This window comes from Girardinichthys multiradiatus, chromosome 11, assembly GCF_021462225.1.
Source record: "Girardinichthys multiradiatus isolate DD_20200921_A chromosome 11, DD_fGirMul_XY1, whole genome shotgun sequence".
Lineage (NCBI taxonomy): Eukaryota > Metazoa > Chordata > Actinopteri > Cyprinodontiformes > Goodeidae > Girardinichthys > Girardinichthys multiradiatus.
Genome location: NC_061804.1, coordinates 29,325,953 through 29,345,620, shown reverse-complemented (window position 1 = coordinate 29,345,620; position 19,668 = coordinate 29,325,953). Strand labels below are relative to the sequence as shown.

Sequence of the window (19,668 nt, the reverse complement as noted above, 5' to 3'; positions counted from 1 at the left end):
ATAGAATGAACAGAGCTTTGTGAGATGTTTGAAGCCTGGAATATTGTTTCATAACCTAACCTTGCTCTAAACGTCCAGTCTGCTGTGTTGCTTGGCCTTTATGATGCTGTTTGTTCACTATTGTTCTCTAAACAAGGCTCTGAGGCCTTTACAGAAGGATTGGATATGCTGAAAATAAACTGCAGACAGTTGGACTATATTGGTAACATCTGAAGGCAATTGGTGGCACTGGGTTTTAGTTTTGAGGCATTAAAGTAAAATGGCTGAGAGCAAATACATGTTGAACTTTTCAAATTTTTACTTTTCAATGAAAAAGTTAAATTTTAATTCTGTCTAACAATTATGTATTACTTTGTTTTGGTGTATCACAGATGGCCTCGGACTGAAATTTCTGTTTATAAAGTGAGAAAATTTGTTATGTTTGTTAATACTCTTTTTAAGATTATGCAAGACATGTTAAATACAGAAAATGCATAGCAAATGAAGATTAAATTGTTAATAAGGGGCTCCAGTTTGTTCACATTCATGTTACAAATCATTAAAGAGCAAGGTTTTACGTTTGTCTGTTGAACTTGTTAAGCGAAAAGCAATGCCTGAGATTACCTGAGAAGAGATGTGTAGAAAACGTATAGCCTCTAATTGTCCTTAGTTTTTTTCCGTCCAAAACCGAACAATTAGGAAGGTTGTCAACCTCTACAATGAACTCCAGAGGGAGCCACTGAGCTCGTAGGGAGCACGTGGGGATTAGCCACCCACCAGCCTGCCAATATCCTCTTTTCATTTCTCCAATCTCTTTATTGCAGGTTTTTGGTACCTGAAAGGAAAGAAAATGATTTCAATACAGAATAAATACAATCATGCCATTAATGATATGTTTTAGTGGGGATGCAGGTTTGTCTTAATAAATTAGATGATCATTTAAAAAATTTATTTATTTCAGTCAATTAAAAATAATGAAATTAATCTCAGATTATGATTTCCAGGTAATGAAAATTTTGTTTATCTGAAAAGTATAACATTACATGGATTACACACAGAAACCAATCTGTGTCACATAAACAGAAATGTAACCCTTTGAACAAATATTGCTAAACATTTTGGCAGTGACACAAATGATGTTTTTAGAAACAACAGCAGTATTAGTATTTTTACATAATCTATCTTCTTGTCTTAGTGCTGTGAGTTGATCACACTTTTTTGGCTGCTGCTTTTTCACTTGATTTTTGAACAGAGGTTCCAAATGTGGTTTTGATCTGAGCAGTATAAAAACTAAGTTCTTTTACTTGAAACTTGGCACATGGTGCATCATAATTGTGACTTTTAAAGTCAACATTATTTTGATTTATTTATTAATTTAAAGGTCAAAATAATGAGTATCTTGTAAATATAAATTTATCTCCTAATTCAGACTCTGAAAGTAGAAAATTAGGATTTTGACTTTATACCTGTATCTCATCATTATGACTGGAAGTCAGAATTTTGACTTTGTAGGCTATCTCATAAATATGAAATTAAGTTTTCAAGTGGTGGGCATTTCCTTACACAGTGAAGTTTTCCAGCCACAGATCCAAAGTTACAAAGATGATCTTTGACACACTTTTTTTTTTTGGTAACTTTTCCCTAGTGACACAGTGCTCCATCATGCTTGTAAATCATCCCCAAATTGGTCTTAGGTTGATGGAAGAAGTTGCTCTTGGAGGTTATTTTAATCCAACTCTCTAATCTTGGCATTGGACAGAAGTCTGTTTTTTTTCCTGATATCTTCAAATACAGTAAGGAAAGCCTTTATTTTTCAAACATAAGCTTGTTCTACACTACTATGTACACTGTTGTAATCCAAAAAATCTTTAAAAAAACTTTTAGGAATTTAGGTTATTTATATATTTTTTCACTATAATTGACTGGACAAATAAAGGAAATACCACTGTAACTTGGTCAAGTAAACTAAATATGCCAAATAATATAACAAACTATGCACAGTTTAGATTGTTTTCATTTGTATTCACAAAGGCCCTACAATACATCTCACCCTCCCAATATGGCGGCCGCGTTGACGTGCCCCCACATACGGGTACTAGGTCAGGCGAATTACACATGCGTGAACTGAAAATTCGGTTCTCTGAAAGCAGCAAATGTAAATTCAACCAGTGTTTAATGATTAAACTTTTATGTGGGTTTCACGTACTCTGAGATGTTTTATGAGATTAACGATTTATCTGTGAGAAAGAGATTCACCAGGTTGAACTCGGGCTGTCTGGAAACTGGAAGGTGTCGGGTTGTGTTTTACAGATCTATATTGAGTTATTCAGTTGTGTTTTCAGCCGTGATGTTTAGAGCGTTTCATAGAGTAATTAGTCCGTCTCTGAGGCAGGCTCAGCTGCTGTCTGCCCGCATAGAGCCCCGCATGTCCTGGGGACACATGCTGCAGCTCCGCTCCGCAGCTTCTGCGACTTTCCGCTTCCTCGAAGACAGTCTTGGTGAGTTTAACAACGGCCCTTTTTTTAAGCCATATTTATGCACACGTTACGTCCCTAAAGACCCCTATCCGCCTGCAGAGGTCAGCCACGGTGGGACGCCGATGCGTTTCAGCTACGTGTGGCTGCGGGACCACTGCCGCTCAGCGTCCTCTTACAACTCCTCAACCCACCAGAGGAGCCTGGACACCGGGAGCATAGAGCTCACTGTCCGCCCTGAGAGCTCCGCGGTGGAAGACGATCAGCTCGTCCTCACCTGTGAGTCAGCTTTGAATGCTGCACAGATAAACAGAATGGGGTGAAGCAGAGTAAAACCCAGTGACTGCATTTCTGAATACCAATTGTTATTGAGAAACGAAATGAGCTGCAGATGGACAGGCATGAGAGCAAGTTCATCTGGGGAAATTCTTCTTAACACTATACAGGTCCTTCTCAAAATATTAGCATATTGTGATAAAGTTCATTATTTTCCATAATGTCATGATGAAAATTTAACATTCATATATTTTAGATTCATTGCACACTAACTGAAATATTTCAGGTCTTTTATTGTCTTAATACAGATGATTTTGGCATACAGCTCATGAAAACCCAAAATTCCTATCTCACAAAATTAGCATATCATTAAAAGGGTCTCTAAACGAGCTATGAACCTAATCATCTGAATCAACGAGTTAACTCTAAACACCTGTAAAAGATTCCTGAGGCCTTTAAAACTCCCAGCCTGGTTCATCACTCAAAACCCCAATCATGGGTAAGACAGCCGACCTGACTGCTGTCCAGAAGGCCACTATTGACACCCTCAAGCAAGAGGGTAAGACACAGAAAGAAGTTTCTGAACGAATAGGCTGTTCCCAGAGTGCTGTATCAAGGCACCTCAGTGGGAAGTCTGTGGGAAGGAAAAAGTGTGGCAGAAAACGCTGCACAACGAGAAGAGGTGACCGGACCCTGAGGAAGATTGTGGAGAAGGGCCGATTCCAGACGTTGGGGGACCTGTGGAAGCAGTGGACTGAGTCTGGAGTAGAAACATCCAGAGCCACCATGCACAGGCGTGTGCAGGAAATGGGCTACAGGTGCCGCATTCCCCAGACCTGGGCTACAGAGAAGCAGCACTGGACTGTTGCTCAGTGGTCCAAAGTACTTTTTTCGGATGAAAGCAAATTCTGCATGTCATTCGGAAATCAAGGTGCCAGAGTCTGGAGGAAGACTGGGGAGAAGGAAATGCCAAAATGCCAGAAGTCCAGTGTCAAGTACCCACAGTCAGTGATGGTCTGGGGTGCCGTGTCAGCTGCTGGTGTTGGTCCACTGTGTTTTATCAAGGGCAGGGTCAATGCAGCTAGCTATCAGGAGATTTTGGAGCACTTCATGCTTCCATCTGCTGAAAAGCTTTATGGAGATGAAGATTTCATTTTTCAGCACGACCTGGCACCTGCTCACAGTGCCAAAACCACTGGTAAATGGTTTACTGACCATGGTATCACTGTGCTCAATTGGCCTGCCAACTCTCCTGACCTGAACCCCATAGAGAATCTGTGGGATATTGTGAAGAGAACGTTGAGAGACTCAAGACCCAACACTCTGGATGAGCTAAAGGCTGCTATCGAAGCATCCTGGGCCTCCATAAGACCTCAGCAGTGCCACAGGCTGATTGCCTCCATGCCACGCCGCATTGAAGCAGTCATTTCTGCAAAAGGATTCCCGACCAAGTATTGAGTGCATAACTGTACATGATTATTTGAAGGTTGACGTTGTTTGTATTAAAAACACTTTTCTTTTATTGGTCGGATGAAATATGCTAATTTTGTGAGATAGGAATTTTGGGTTTTCATGAGCTGTATGCCAAAATCATCCGTATTAAGACAATAAAAGACCTGAAATATGTCAGTTAGTGTGGAATCATTCTAAAATATATGAATGTTAAATTTTCATCATGACACTATGGAAAATAATGAACTTTATCACAATATGCTAATATTTTGAGAAGGACCTGTATTACATAGTTTACAGTAAAAACAACAAAGATGTTTTTCACTATAATTTAAACCTATCTGCTGTTTACAAAATAAGGATCACACATTTGGGGTATATAAAAAACCCAAACTTATTCTTTCAGAAGGAGAAACTCAGGATATTAAATTGTAGATCCTATAGGGAGGAACACCAGTGCTGTTCTGTGCAGCAGGCATTGGATACAGTATATGACGGTCTTTGCCCTTTGTCATAGTAAAATGACAGACAACAAAAATTAGTTTCATTGTGGTATCTGGTATAAAGAATATTTCAAATATTAGGAAGTAAAGATATTTACACTTTAAAAACTATTTCATGCTAGCTGAACTGATCAAACTTCATCAACAGCTCTATACGGTGGCCGTGGGGTGCAAAACACTTACAAGTACCGAAACAAATTTACATTTCAGAAAACACTTTTACATTTCAGAAAACACTTTTACATTTCAGAAAACACTTTTACATTTCAGAAAATCAACCGGAAAGGGAATGTACCAACGCCGAGGCTGACCCGGAAGTCAGCCTCAGGGCTGCATCCTTCGAAGGCCGTATTTGTAGGCCGATTACGTTACAGCGCGGCGACGAAGGCTGTCCCAATTCATGAATCATTCCGAGCAAATGCTGCCGACAAATGTGTCCTTATTTTGCCCGATTTGAAGGATGCGTTGTGAGTATCCTTCGCGGCCCATCATTTCCCATCATTCATTGCGGGTTGAAGCGGATTGGTCAAGCAGGGGAAGCCATGGCGGACCATAGCAGCAAAAGCTGTGAGTAAATTGTGGAAAATTACACTTTCTGTGACACAAATTAAGTTCTACAATGTTTTTAGTGCGGGAATATAACTATGTAGACGTGAAATATCTGCTTGATTTATCTAGACATCGCTTAATTTCAAATGTGCTCCGACGTGTTCGGAGTTTTCCGTTCCCGGCGTAGTTACCGGCTTGCCTCGCCAGCCTTACCGGCGGTGAAGTGAGCTAGCCCGGTAGAGATCTGACCGGACTATCGGCAATAAGCTCCCGCTGGCAGTCATCACAGTGAACGTTTAACACAAGTGATTTCTAACAGTTTATGTTATTATTTTAATTGTTACTGAAAATCGATTTAATATTTCAGGTGATATTAAAGTTAACCAGAATAAATGGACAGTTTTATGTAATCCAACTGTATCGCTGGAGAGTGTGATTGAGAATAAATAAGCTTTTCAATATGAATTTTTAATGAAGAAATGTGCTATATGTTTTAAAAGTTTATTTATAATTCAGTTAGCATTATAATTTCTGATTCCAGGTACAATCCAGATACAATCATGTTCAGATAAAAAAGATGTTTGATTTAACTAGCCAATAAACAAAGAGATAGCAACTTTATGGCTAATGTATGTTGACAGATTTTATATATATAGATATAGATATATATATATATATTATAAACAACAACTTTAAATTTTAAGATAGATGGGAATTATAAAGTATTTGATCCCCTCTGGCTGTTCTTAGATAATTATATAATAATGCAGTGTTTTTGGTGTATTAGTATCTTCTTGCTTTGATCACTTAAAATATCCAGAAGCATGCCTTAAAAATAATGTGTTTTTCCATCTCCATTCTTCCCTTTTCTAGACCAGACCCCTTTACTGCAGGATCTACCTGAGTGTCCCAGTCCTGAAACGCTTCTTCAACCAGGAGGACACCAGGCCTTATTTTCGGCTGAGCAGGGAGTCTCTGGCACTGCTGCTTAATCTTTTGCACCAGGATAGGCAACATGGATGGGTGCTACTATTGAGACCTTGGTTTTTCTTTTCTTGGTGGCAAGTGGCACATCCTACAGATTGGTCTGCAGAGTGTTTGGGATGCCTCGCTCTACTGTCCATCGCATCGTCCACAGAGTTACAGAGCAGATCATGGCTATTCGTCACCAGGTCATCTACCTTCTAAAGACCCCTGAGTGATGTGGCAGCCGTCAATTCAGCCAGCCCTTTAAACCCACTTGATGGACGATGACGTGGACAGCGGAGAGAGGCATCACAAACATCTGCAGACCACCTGTGTGATGCTTCGCTCACCATCCAGAAAGACTAACCAAAGGTCTCAGTTGCAGCATCCCATCCAAGTCTCTGACCTTGTGAAATATTTAGCCACACTGCCAGACTTTCTGTTCAGACATCTGCCTTTCTGTTCTGTTGAAGAGGTGTTCCAGGAACCGGTCACTCAAGTTGATCCTGCTGTCGCCATTGTAAATACTTGTACATAGTTTTATTTTATGCCTTTTGTTTCTTGTAATCTTGATCTGTTTGAATGTTTTCTTCCCCCATTCTGTTTAAAGTGCGGTTTGTATTTTTCATAATAAATTCTGTTTATAACTTTAAATGAAGTTGATGTATTGTTAGATCAAATGGAAATAACTAGTGACAAAAACAATTTTGAAATTTATTAGAACACCTTAAAATTTTAAGAAACAATCTGAACAAAACACATTTATTTATTTATTTTATAGCACCTTATTTTGGTGCCAATCTTTGGAAAACAGTCTGTCCATTCTCTGTGCCCTCTTCTCCTCTGCTTCTCTCTGTGCCCTCATGTCCTCCCTGATCAACTCCATCATCTCATCTCTGTCCCTCTTTCTTTTCTGACCCCTTCCTGCTGGCTCACTGTCTTCCTTCTCCATCTGGTTGACCACCGCTCCGCTTGGCCCTGGAGTGTCCTCAGGGATGGAGGCAATTAGGACAGGAGGTGTTGTGGAAGGCCTCTGTCCCAACACCTCATCCATAAAGACAAACCAGGGCCAAGTAGCAGCAGTGGGCTTTTCACTGACTCCCTCTCCTGACCCTGGATACTTACAATCCTAAAGTTAGATGGAATAAAAAAAAAAGGGTTGACTAAACAGAGAAACCAACAAGACTTTTAGAAATATTTTTTTATTTGTGTGTGACATGAGAACTTATGAACATAATCTAAATTCTTTTTTTTTTTTCAAATTGTCCCACATTGTTTTGGCCTGCAAAGGGGGTGACCTTTCCCTGTTGGTCCATCTTCTCCAGAATTGTCCTAAACCGAAAGAAGTATGTTAATCACTGGATGGATATTTATGAAAGTTAGAAAGATAGGAGTTATTGAAACTGGACACAAACTGACTGCAAAGAATGTTGTTATTGTACCTCCAAGCCACGGTGGCTGAGTTTTTAGCTCCAATAAAAAGGTGGTGGTTCTCACCCCTGAGCTTAATAAACTGGCCCGTCTGCTCCTTTGTACCTAAAACAAATATGAAAATACCAAAAAAAAACATCTTGCTTAATATCAAAGCAAAAATAAAGCCTTTTTTAATTTCACATTTGTCTTAATTTGAAGAAAATATTTCTATGCAAATGTCTAAAACAAACTCTTTCAAACTTTTAACTTCTTTACTGAGATTCACTTACATTTGGAGGTGTATTCCTCGTCGGGTTTACCTGGAATCAGAAATTATAATGCTAACTGAATTATAAATAAACTTTTAAAACATATAGCACATTTCTTCATTAAAAATTCATATTGTAAAGCTTATTTATTCTCAATCACACTCTCCAGCGATACAGTTGGATTACATAAAACTGACCATATATTCTGGTTAACCTTAATATCACCTGAAATATTAAATCGATTTTCAGTAACAATTAAAATAATAACATAAACTGTTAGAAATCACTTGTGTTAAACGTTCACTGTGATGACTGCCAGCCGGAGCTTATTGCCGATAGTCCGGTCAGATCTCTGCCGGGCTGGCTCACTTCACCGCCGGTAGGGCTGGCGAGGCGAGCCGGTTACTACGCCGGGAACGGAAAACTCCGAACACGTCGGAGCACATTTGAAATTAAGCGATGTCTAGATAAATCAAGCAGATATTTCACGTCTACATAGTTATATTCCCACACTAAAAACATTGTAGAACTTAATTTGTGTCACAGAAAGTGTAATTTTCCACAATTTACTCACAGCTTTTGTTGCTATGGTCCACCATGGCTTCCCCTGCTTGACCAATCCGCTTCGACCTGCAATGAATGATGGGAAATGATGGGCCGCGAAGGATACTCACAACCCATCCTTCAAATCGGGCAAAATAAGGACACATTTGTCGGCAGCATTTGCTCGGAATGATTCATGAAGTGGGACAGCCTTCGTCGCTGCGCTGTAACGTAATCGGCCTACAAATACGGCATTCGAAGGATGCAGCCCTGAGGCTGACTTCCGGGTCAGCCTCGGCGTTGGTACATTCCCTTTCCGGTTGATTTTCTGAAATGTAAAAGTGTTTTCTGAAATGTAAATTTGTTTTCTGAAATGTAAAAGTGTTTTCTGAAATGTAAAAGTGTTTTCTGAAATGTAAAAGTGTTTTCTGAAATGTAAAAGTGTTTTCTGAAATGTGAATTTGTTTTCTGAAATGTACATTTGTTTTCTGAAATGTAAAAGTGTTTCGCATCTTGTTAAATTGTTTTCTGTAATGTAAATTTGTTTTCTGAAATGTAAAAGTGTTTTCTGAAATGTAAATTTGTTTTCTGAAATGTAAATTTGTTTCGCATCTTGTTAAATTGTTTTCTGAAATGTAAATTTGTTTTCTGAAATGTAAAAGTGTTTTCTGAAATGTAAATTTGTTTTCTGAAATGTAAATTTGTTTCGGTACTTGTAAAAGTGCTTTGCACCCCCCGGCCACCGTAGCTCTATGTTATTTTCTGCTCCGTTAATGTGCCATGTTGTCACTTAAAGGTCATTTGTAATTCAGAACAATGAAAAAGAGGTTGCTTTAGTTTGGCATCAACGCTTCAACAGTATTGACAGAGAATGGCAAAGTAATCCAAAAACAGTCCATCCCTATTTTTTTTTTTCTTCTAAAATGTTACATAAAGATATACTAGGAAAGTTCTGCTAATTTTCTTGGTTCACCATGTGAATGTATAAATGTATTTGAAAAACGTTATATTCTTGGTTTAGTGAAAAAGTGAACTTCTGAGGAAGTTGAACATGCCATAAAGAAAAACTATTGGTTTTCCGTTTTTTCAACCATACCTTGTATACAAAACATACCTCAAACATGTAGGTAGCGAGGCAAATTAAGACAAGAAGATTGCTGGGATGCAGAAAATAATATGCTTTGCTGCGAGGTGAGCGAGCCAAGATTTAATATAAAAGCAGAATCCACCAAAGTTGAGTGTTTTGGTTAGGTAATGATTGTTGAGTAAAACTCTTCATGTTTGTTTATGTGAGACAGACCACAAACTGCTGCCCTGCATTGAGGATTTAGTGGAGGGTTTGGTTTGGCTTTCTGAATAGAGTTTGCATGTTCTCCCCCTGTTCCTGTTCTCCAGCTTCCTCCTACAATCCCACAGTTAATGGGTCTCTCTAAATTGTCTTTAGGTTTGTTTGTCCTGTCTCTCTGTGTTGCCCTGTGATGAATCGGCAACCTGTCCAGGGCATACCCCACCTCTCAATCAATAACCACTGGAGATTTTCACCCGCCTTATAAGTTTATGTCATAGCAGATTTGCTATCTATTTACCTTGTAAAGAGTCTATTCAAAAGTTCTGTCCTAGTACCACTAAAGGTAGTTGAAGTACCACCAGTGGTACTTGTATCACTATTTGAGAACAGTGGTCTTCCATGATACTGAAAAAGATATGAGTAATAGCTGATCTCAGTACGAGCAGGATAATACAGCCATTGTGACCACCCAGGTTTTTTTTTAAAAGATTTACATCGTACTATTAAAAATCCTTAATGGTGTGGGCCTGCATCAGCTTCTCTGGTCCCCATGAATCGCTTACTATTGCCACTTTTCCATTAGTACCTACTTTGCTTGGGTCCGTGCTACATGGCTTCGTTCGTTTTTCATTACAATTGAGTACAATCTCATTGTGGGTGGGATCGTCAATAGCAAGGTGGCCCCACAGTCAGAAAAAGTAATATGATGTGATTTGTATGTGAAACAAACACAACAACAGCTATAGCTGTTGACAGAGTGAGAAAAGAGAACCAGAGAAGGCTTCATGCGGCAAGACAGAAGACTCTGGATAATAAGGGCCTGTGAGGATAAACTAACGCTTTTAACTGCTGGTAAGGTGGATAAATGACATGTAAACTTGTGAAGCTGGAAAAAAACGTGATCAGAAAAAGTGATAGAAGGTGACAAAAACTTAGCACAGTGGCAGCTGAACAAGGAAACACAGGAGGATCAAACTGAACCAAAAACTTAAGAATATTACTAGAATGAGAATCTTAACCAAATACGCATGGAACAGGACACAAGAAAGGACTAGAAACTCAACTAAAAGAAATAAACTGAGTATGCAGTAACAATGTTCCCAAAATAGTCCACATACAAAACCAAATGAGAACCAAACCCTAAATGACACTGGTTAGCGTCAGTTTTTCTTCTCAGAACAAATTCCAGACTTTTTTCTTTCCATCTTAAATGAACAAGATGTTATACAGGTCCTTCTCAAAATATTAGCATATTGTAATAAAGTTCATTATTTTCCATAATGTCATGATGAAAATTTAACATTCATATATTTTAGATTCATTGCACACTAACTGAAATATTTCAGGTCTTTTATTGTCTTAATACGGATGATTTTGGCATACAGCTCATGAAAACCCAAAATTCCTATCTCACAAAATTAGCATATCATTAAAAGGGTCTCTAAACGAGCTATGAACCTAATCATCTGAATCAACGAGTTAACTCTAAACACCTGCAAAAGACTCCTGAGGCCTTTAAAACTCCCAGCCTGGTTCATCACTCAAAACCCCAATCATGGGTAAGACTGCCGACCTGACTGCTGTCCAGAAGGCCACTATTGACACCCTCAAGCAAGAGGGTAAGACACTGAGGAAGATTGTGGAGAAGGGCCGATTCCAGACGTTGGGGGACCTGCGGAAGCAGTGGACTGAGTCTGGAGTAGAAACATCCAGAGCCACCGTGCACAGGCGTGTGCAGGAAATGGGCTACAGGTGCCGCATTCCCCAGGTCAAGCCACTTTTGAACCAGAAACAGCGGCAGAAGCGCCTGACCTGGGATACAGAGAAGCAGCACTGGACTGTTGCTCAGCGGTCCAAAGTACTTTTTTCGGATGAAAGCAAATTCTGCATGTCATTCGGAAATCAAGGTGCCAGAGTCTGGAGGAAGACTGGGGAGAAGGAAATGCCAAAATGCCAGAAGTCCAGTGTCAAGTACCCACAGTCAGTGATGGTCTGGGGTGCCGTGTCAGCTGCTGGTGTTGGTCCACTGTGTTTTATCAAGGGCAGGGTCAATGCAGCTAGCTATCAGGAGATTTTGGAGCACTTCATGCTTCCATCTGCTGAAAAGCTTTATGGAGATGAAGATTTCATTTTTCAGCACGACCTGGCACCTGCTCATAGTGCCAAAACCACTGGTAAATGGTTTACTGACCATGGTATCACTGTGCTCAATTGGCCTGCCAACTCTCCTGACCTGAACCCCATAGAGAATCTGTGGGATATTGTGAAGAGAACGTTGAGAGACTCAAGACCCAACACTCTGGATGAGCTAAAGGCCGCTATCGAAGCATCCTGGGCCTCCATAAGACCTCAGCAGTGCCACAGGCTGATTGCCTCCATGCCACGCCGCATTGAAGCAGTCATTTCTGCAAAAGGATTCCCGACCAAGTATTGAGTGCATAACTGTACATGATTATTTGAAGGTTGACGTTTTTTGTATTAAAAACACTTTTCTTTTATTGGTCGGATGAAATATGCTAATTTTGTGAGATAGGAATTTTGGGTTTTTATGAGCTGTATGCCAAAATCATCCATATTAAGACAATAAAAGACCTGAAATATTTCAGTAAGTGTGCAATGAATCTAAAATATATGAATGTTAAATTTTCATCATGACATTATGGAAAATAATGAACTTTATCACAATATGCTAATATTTTGAGAAGGACCTGTATAAATGTGAATGTGCGTAAACTTAAACAAGTTCTCACTCATTTATCAATTTTTTTCTCAAATAATGTCAAGGTCATGATATCATTTACAAATTAGCGAAAGGGTTATCCCATCTTGTCTATCATCTGTTTTACTCTCTCCTGTTGTCTTCACTCACCTAACTGTATTTTACAAGGGCTTAATTTCCAAAACAGCTTTTTTCATCCTCTTAAGCTGTTTACCGCAGAATCAAAAACCCAAAGTAGTATGGAATAAGTGGCAAATACTGAAAACTGAAGATGTCTTGGACAAAAGCATCCAATCATCACATATTTTTTTAATATTTCTACTACCATAAATTACATAATTCTGGTCATAAGTGGGTTAACCCACCACCATGTTCTTCTTCTTTAATACTGATCTGTTTAAGCCGTGCCGTCAACCATGTACATTCAATACATCTTGTTCTTTCAGTTACTTACCTGCAGGATGGTCGGAGAGAGAAGTTCAGAGCAGCACCTTCTTTACCCTCCATCTCCAAACTATAAAAAAGCAAAAAAAAAAAAAAAAAGAAAGACAGAAAACAGCAGCATAAACTCTCAGTGTAACCTGGTAGTTTTATGGGTTGAAACTTCAGCTTAGAGTTAATATTATAAGTTAGAACCTGAAGTCGACAGCGGCATAGTCAAGTTTTAAAGTGAGGGGAGACGCGTAAGTCTAAATTACCAATATACTGTAGGTCCTCCCAAAGCTGAACTGCATCTCAAACTGCAAACACTGAGCGCACACCTTTAGGGCTCTTTCGCTCTAAAAAATCAAAAATTGTCAATTGAGACCTATGTAGAAGATATTCTGTGTTGGGCCCAGCTCCCAGGAGTCACAGCTGAGCTGGAATTCCCATGACCTCATAGTACAAAACTTTCTGGGTGGTGTTTTAAAATTTCGAAAAATTTTATTTCAATAAGGTTTAAACACAGGTCAGCCGTAACGCGTCGCCAGCGCTCATACATACATTAATGTTTGTATTATTGATATTTAAAAGTGCATGTGGAACTGAAAGGGTTCCTAAATAAATAGTTCATTAGTGTTAGCTGAGCCGCTAATCCGTATGTGGCATCATCACTTTTGTTTGCCATCTTGTGAGAGGCCACCAACGTTCTTTGCCACCAACTTTAGTCGTCCATCACTCTCTGTGATGGACGGTTAAAAACTATTAAGAATCAATTGTCCACAAGGTCATAGATTTCTAACTCCACAACATCAGACTTTTAAATATTATTTTATTAAAACAATATTTTATTCACCCTTTCAATTAGCATTTGAAATAGGTTAGTGATCACATACAAATTGTTGCTCTTAATCAGTTTTCAAACTAATTTGACTTCATTCCAAATCCCTTAAACAAAGCTTGCTTTTTAAACAAACATTCTCACTGAACTGCATTATACTCCCATTGCTTCATTTTATTGGTTATGGTTTATTCTTTTGTTCTCTTTTTTGTCGTGTATTAGTTCTCCTTATACTTTCTTTTTTTTTTTACATAGCAGTTTAGTTGAATGTTATTAGCCTAGTTAAAGAGTTTGTTAATTGAAGTATTTTAACTTGAAGTCATTTTGGAAAATTGTCGTTTGTGTTTATTTCATATACAGTATGTGTGCAAGGTTTGCTGTTTGAGAACAAATTCCCTCTTTCACTGATTCTTCTATAATGCCGCCACATTGGGCTGGTATTCACAGGACAATCCCTGACAGACCAAAAGTTGTTTGGCTAAATTAAATATTCAAACTTTGTTAATGATTTTGTTAATTTTCATTCATTATAAATATTAATATTTGAAAAAGCCAAACCAAATCTGTTGTTGCACAACACCTGCCGTACACCACTGCTGTTGTCGGACAGTATAAATCGGCTGACATGGTTTTTATTTCTAAACCTTTACCTTTCTAAAATATTTGTTTAGGCATATACATTCCCTGGAATCATCTTATACCAGCACACTGAATTCCCAATCACCAACAGTCCAAATTGCTTCTTACTCTTCAAGCACAAGGACCAAATAATGCCTCGCTGTGGCCTGGTGGGATCCTGCAGCTTTTATGCAAAGGGGGGTTTTTCCCATCTTTAATATGCACACATAAGAGTGGCATCGCAACTTATATAAAGTGACAAATGGGGATGTGCTAGTCCCGAGGCAGATGATGATGTACATGCTCCTAAAGGCGTACAGTAAATGTGTCTCTTCATGTTAGCTCATCCTGTTCAAGGTCAGCTGAGTGGTTTTATCCTTTAGGGGTGCTTCCTACGACCTTATTCCTGTAAAAGCTTGATAGTTTGAACCCATGATGCTCAGCTTTGCTTCACGACAAGACTGCCCCGTCAAAGTTCAAAAGGTATTTATACTTTTTGAACTACTTCACATTTTGTCATGTCACCACCATCAAACTTTTATTGTATTTTAGGCCTGCAACTAATGATTCTTTTGCTAATCGATTAATCTGTCAACTTTTTTTGATGAATCAATCAATAATCGGATAGCAAATGTGCTTAATAGGGTTTTTTTTTTTTTACAGGATTTGTACCAGCTGAAGCTAAAACTCCCACTTGGGGAGTTTTGGATAGAGCATATTTACAGACAAAAAAGGTTTATCTTTGTAAATGCAAAAATTATATATTTTTTGTAAAATGTTGGCCTAATTATTGCTCTGAGTGGGTTGTTCCTTCAGCAAATGGTATGTTTTAGAGTCTGTATACTCCAGTTAACAGTTATTTGATTACTAAATTAGTTGACGATTATTTCAATAATCGTTTAATCGTAATTAATCTAATTAATTGTTTCAGCCCTACTGTGTTTTATTGGGATTTTATTTGTGACTAACACAAAGTGGTTCATAATTGTAAAGTGGAAGGGAAATAATGTGTGGTTTTAAAAAATATTAAAGAAAAAAAAATCTGAACAGTCTGGCGCGCATACGTATTCAAGCCCCTTCATTCTGATGCCAGGCATTGCTGTATTTAGCTCCATCCATCTTTCCATCAACTTTGACCAACTTCCCTGTCCTGCTGAGGAAAATCACCACAGCATGATGCTGTCACCACCATGTTTCGCCATGAATATTGTGTGTCAGGGATACAGATACAATATTAACCAATACTGAATTTATCGCCGCCATCATTTCCATGTTATTCGGCTGCAGTTTAAGGAACAGTTCAAAAGGAAACCGTTAAATACTAACCAACAACAAACTAAGTTCAGAATCAGTTCTAATAGTGCATTACAGAAAGTATTGGTACATTGTAATTTCACTCTGTTTTCAGGGCCTGATGGCCATGTTTCTAAGTACAGCCTCAGCTGGTTGGCTAAGAACAGCTATGAAGGAAGGGAGAAGGCCACCGAGCAGCCACGCGTCCTGTGGAATGCTAACATCTACCAAAATGCCAGCATATCATCAATCAAATGGGACACGTTTATGAGCTGCGACAACGAGCTAAAGAAGTTCCTGCAAAACTACCTCCTGTATGGAATCGCCTTCGTGGATGATGTTCCGACAACAGTGGAAGCCACTGAGGAAGTCACTCAGAGGGTCAGTCTCATCAGGTAGCAGTTCCTTTGTTTTGGATTGTTTTGTAGTGCAACAGTCTTTGTCATAGATTGTGTTACCATGTGAGCAGTGCTGACTGACAGCTTGTTCTCATTTTTTGTGTAATTCTTGTAAGAGAGACTACATATGGGAGAATGTGGAGTTTTACATCCGATTTTTCCAGAGGCGACACTGCCTACAGTCAGCTGGCCCTGGACCGACATACTGACACTACTTACTTTCAGGAGCCATGTGGGTAGGTACACTCAGGGTTCCTAAACATTTTTGGTGTTTTAAATTTCACACTTTAATTTCTAGCATTCTGTGCTGTTTTGGTCCCATTGTTGTAATAAATACAAACATGTTCAAGCTTTGAATACAGAACCTGAAATCTTCAAGGAAGGAGATGGATGGATGGATGGATGGATGGATGGATGGATGGATATGTAAAGAGAGTGGTTGTTTTATTACTGAGAAGTATTGTTTTGGCTGCTGTTGCAGAATCCAGGTGTTTCATTGTCTCAGGCATGAGGGGACTGGAGGGAGGACACTGCTGGTGGATGGCTTTTATGCTGCGGAGAAGCTTCGCCAACGTTCTCCTGAGAAGTTTGAGCTGCTGTGCCGCATACCCATAAGGCACGAGTATATTGAAAACACAGACAATCACCGAAACCACATGAAGGGCGTTGGCCCCGTGCTCAACGTCTACTCTTGGAACAATGAACTGTACATGATACGGTATGCTGATGCTGAAATCGAATAGATTTTGTGTAGTAGACACTGAGCAGCAATATTCACCGTTTTTTATTTTTCCTACTCCAGATATAATAACTATGACCGGTCAGTGATAAACACGATCCCCCATGACACCGTCCAGAGATGGTATATAGCACATCGAGAGCTGACAACGGAGCTAAGGCGCGCAGAGAATGAGCTCTGGGTGAAACTTAGTCCAGGGAAAGTAAGAAAGTTGGAGCTTTAATTAAGAAAATTTCAAAGCGTAGATGTAATTCAGAAGAATATAGAATCTAACCATTTCCCCCTTTTGTCTCCTGAGGTGATTTTTATTGACAACTGGAGGGTCCTGCATGGGAGGGAATCTTTCACCGGCTTGAGGCAGCTTTGTGGATGTTATCTGACCCGAGACGATGTACTCAGCGCTGCACGATGCTTTGGACTACAGGCCTAAACATACAAATCCAGTCATTGCATTGCCTTATCAGTCTGCCTCCAATATAGATTTAATCATTTTGGACTCCCTATAGTCCAGGAGGATGTTCTGCTCTACTCATATATGTTTTGTAATATTGCTTGTTTCTACAATTTCAATGATTTTATTTCATTTAAAAAGAATGAATAAATGTTCAAAGGGCTTGAGCAACGTAACGTGTAGAATGACACAACGCAGGTGGTGGTCCTCTGATCAGTACACCCCACATCCTGGCCAGTTTCCCCATATAACCAACAGGCCACATGCAAACCCTTACACACTCCATCACCTGTTGCTCCTCTTTTGATGACCCTCTCCTCCCAACCCCATGTTGACCTTCCTCATGTTTGCTGTATCCCCTACATTGTTTTTTGACTAACTTTAAGCTAGACGTATTAGGGCTTTCTTTCAACACTGGCTTTATTCTGCCATTCTTCCATAAAGGTCAGATTTAAGGATTTTACAACTAACAGATTATAACACTCTGCAGCACCCCCAGAGTTAGCCACGGGCCTCTTAATTGCTTCTCTGATTAATGCTCTCCTTCACCAGTCTGTCATTTTGTAGACCACCATCTCCTAGTAGATTTGCAGTTCTGTTATACTCTTTCCACATCCAGATGATTGTTGCTCTTTGGGAAGTTTGGACTACTGATTTATAATCTAATCCTTCAAGTTTTCCACAACCTGACCTGTCTGATGCTGTTTGTTCTAACAAACCTCTGAGGCCTTCATGAAACATCTAGATTTATACTGAGATTAAATCTAATCACACAGATGGCTTTCTAAAGGCAATTGGTTGGTTTTATTTAGAGGTATCAGAGTAATTCAATTCAGTTTTATTTACATAGCGCCAATTTGCAACACATGTCGTCTCAAGGCACTTCGCAAAGTCAATTCAATCGAATCAAACAGATTACAAGTCAGGTACATACATTCTAATTAATCCTAACTATCGAACAATGCAGTCAGATTCAGCTATTGATTCAAATTGGTTAAAAGGTATTTCTATCCAAGGAAACCCAGCAGATTGCATCCAGTCAGTGACTTGTAGCATTCACTCCTCCTGGATGAGCATGTAATGACAGTGGACAGTCACTGGCGTTGACTTTGAAGCAATCCCTCATACTGAGCATGCATGTAGCGACAGTGGAGAAGAAAAGCTCCCTTTTAACAGGAAGAAACCTCCAGCAGAACCAGAACCAGTGTGAGCGGCCATCTGCCACGACCGACGGGGTTTGAGAGAACAGAACAGAGACAGAAAAACAACACAGAAGCAGTGATCCAGGAGTACTTTCTATGAGAAATAGAACTCTATACATATGCACAACACACTTTAAGTAATCATGTTGGACAAGTTTTCCACTTGTGCAACTATTTCTATATAATGTTTTAGGCACTGTCATTAACACACTGGTGTTTTGTTTGTTAAAGTCCAATTTCCAAGCCAACTTTAAAAATTAAACATATCTCCTACAATGCATAGAAAAGCAAGTAGTGTCACCTCTGGATTTATTTGTTTTCATTATAATTGTTATTAGTTTAGCTAAACTTATGACAGTATCTTCCCAACAAAAAAGTAAATGTGTTACTGCAGCTAGTAGCAGATACAGCCATGGTAAATTGTTCCGATATGATGAGGTCTTATTGGCTTATTAGTGCTGATTTGAAACTTTTTTTTTTTTCCGAAGCTGGTTCATGGCCTTCTAAGAGTCAGCTCTCATTTATACATAGCTGATAAAGTCCCCAGCTGCCTCTATTTGAGTTCTTATGCAACAGTTTTACCGATGTCACAGCAATACAGTGAAAGGGAATGAATAGTCCAAAGCTACATCAACAGAAGTTATTTTATTAACTAATTTCAGAATTTATTAAAACTAAAGTTGTGTTGTAAATGACCTTATTGGCTACATAAAGACATCCAGCAGTTACTCTTTAGGTCTCTGCTAAGGGAACATATTGCACATCTCTTTGCTGCCTTCTTTCTTGCCAAATCATGTTTAATTTTCTGGTCACCTGCTTTGAATTTGGCACAGGGCAGGAAGCTTGAAATTTATTAAATGTGCTATTGGGCCAAAGGAGGAGTTGGTAGAATATGCTTTTTTTTCCAGGTGCAAAATATATGTACGCCTTTATAATAGAAAATATCTATCTGCAGAGATTTACATGGATTGTGATGAAAGCAATTAAACAGTGATTTTTAAAATATAAACTTTTCTGCATTAAAATGAGCCACTGGGATTTTTCTAATTTAGAACTGAATGAAAGAAAATCTGAACACAGTAAGTGATGTGACAGATTTGATTCATTTACAGTGTCTTGAGAACACCCGTTTTGTTTTTCACATTTTTTCATGTTGCAGCCAAAGACTTCAGTTTACTGGGATTCTGTCTGATAGACCAAGACAAAGCCTTGGATATTTGTGAAGCTGAAGGAAATGAATGGTTTTCAGCTTTATGACACTTTGGACTGTGTTTG

At 39.0% G+C, this 19,668-nt stretch overlaps 1 protein-coding gene across 1 annotated transcript; it reads left to right on the top strand.

The window, feature by feature from the left end:
• The first annotated feature begins 2,081 nt into the window (after window positions 1-2,081).
• Window positions 2,082-17,881, top strand: tmlhe (trimethyllysine hydroxylase, epsilon). Its single transcript, XM_047378456.1, has 7 exons — window positions 2,082-2,477; window positions 2,556-2,732; window positions 15,719-15,998; window positions 16,118-16,237; window positions 16,483-16,719; window positions 16,804-16,942; window positions 17,039-17,881. The coding sequence occupies exons 1-7, from the start codon at window positions 2,192-2,194 to the stop codon at window positions 17,168-17,170; spliced, it is 1,371 nt and encodes a 456-aa protein (XP_047234412.1). The 5' UTR covers window positions 2,082-2,191; the 3' UTR covers window positions 17,171-17,881.
• Window positions 17,882-19,668: the final 1,787 nt, after the last annotated feature.

Excerpts from the sequence above, each read along its gene's own strand:
- tmlhe (XM_047378456.1), top strand. The coding sequence starts at position 2,192 with ATGTTTTATGAGATTAACGATTTATCTGTGAGAAAGAGATTCACCAGG. Across the intron at positions 15,999-16,117 it reads CAGAGGGTCAGTCTCATCAG|AGAGACTACATATGGGAGAA; the intron begins GTAGCAGTTCCT and ends AATTCTTGTAAG. Across the intron at positions 16,943-17,038 it reads TGAAACTTAGTCCAGGGAAA|GTGATTTTTATTGACAACTG; the intron begins GTAAGAAAGTTG and ends TTGTCTCCTGAG.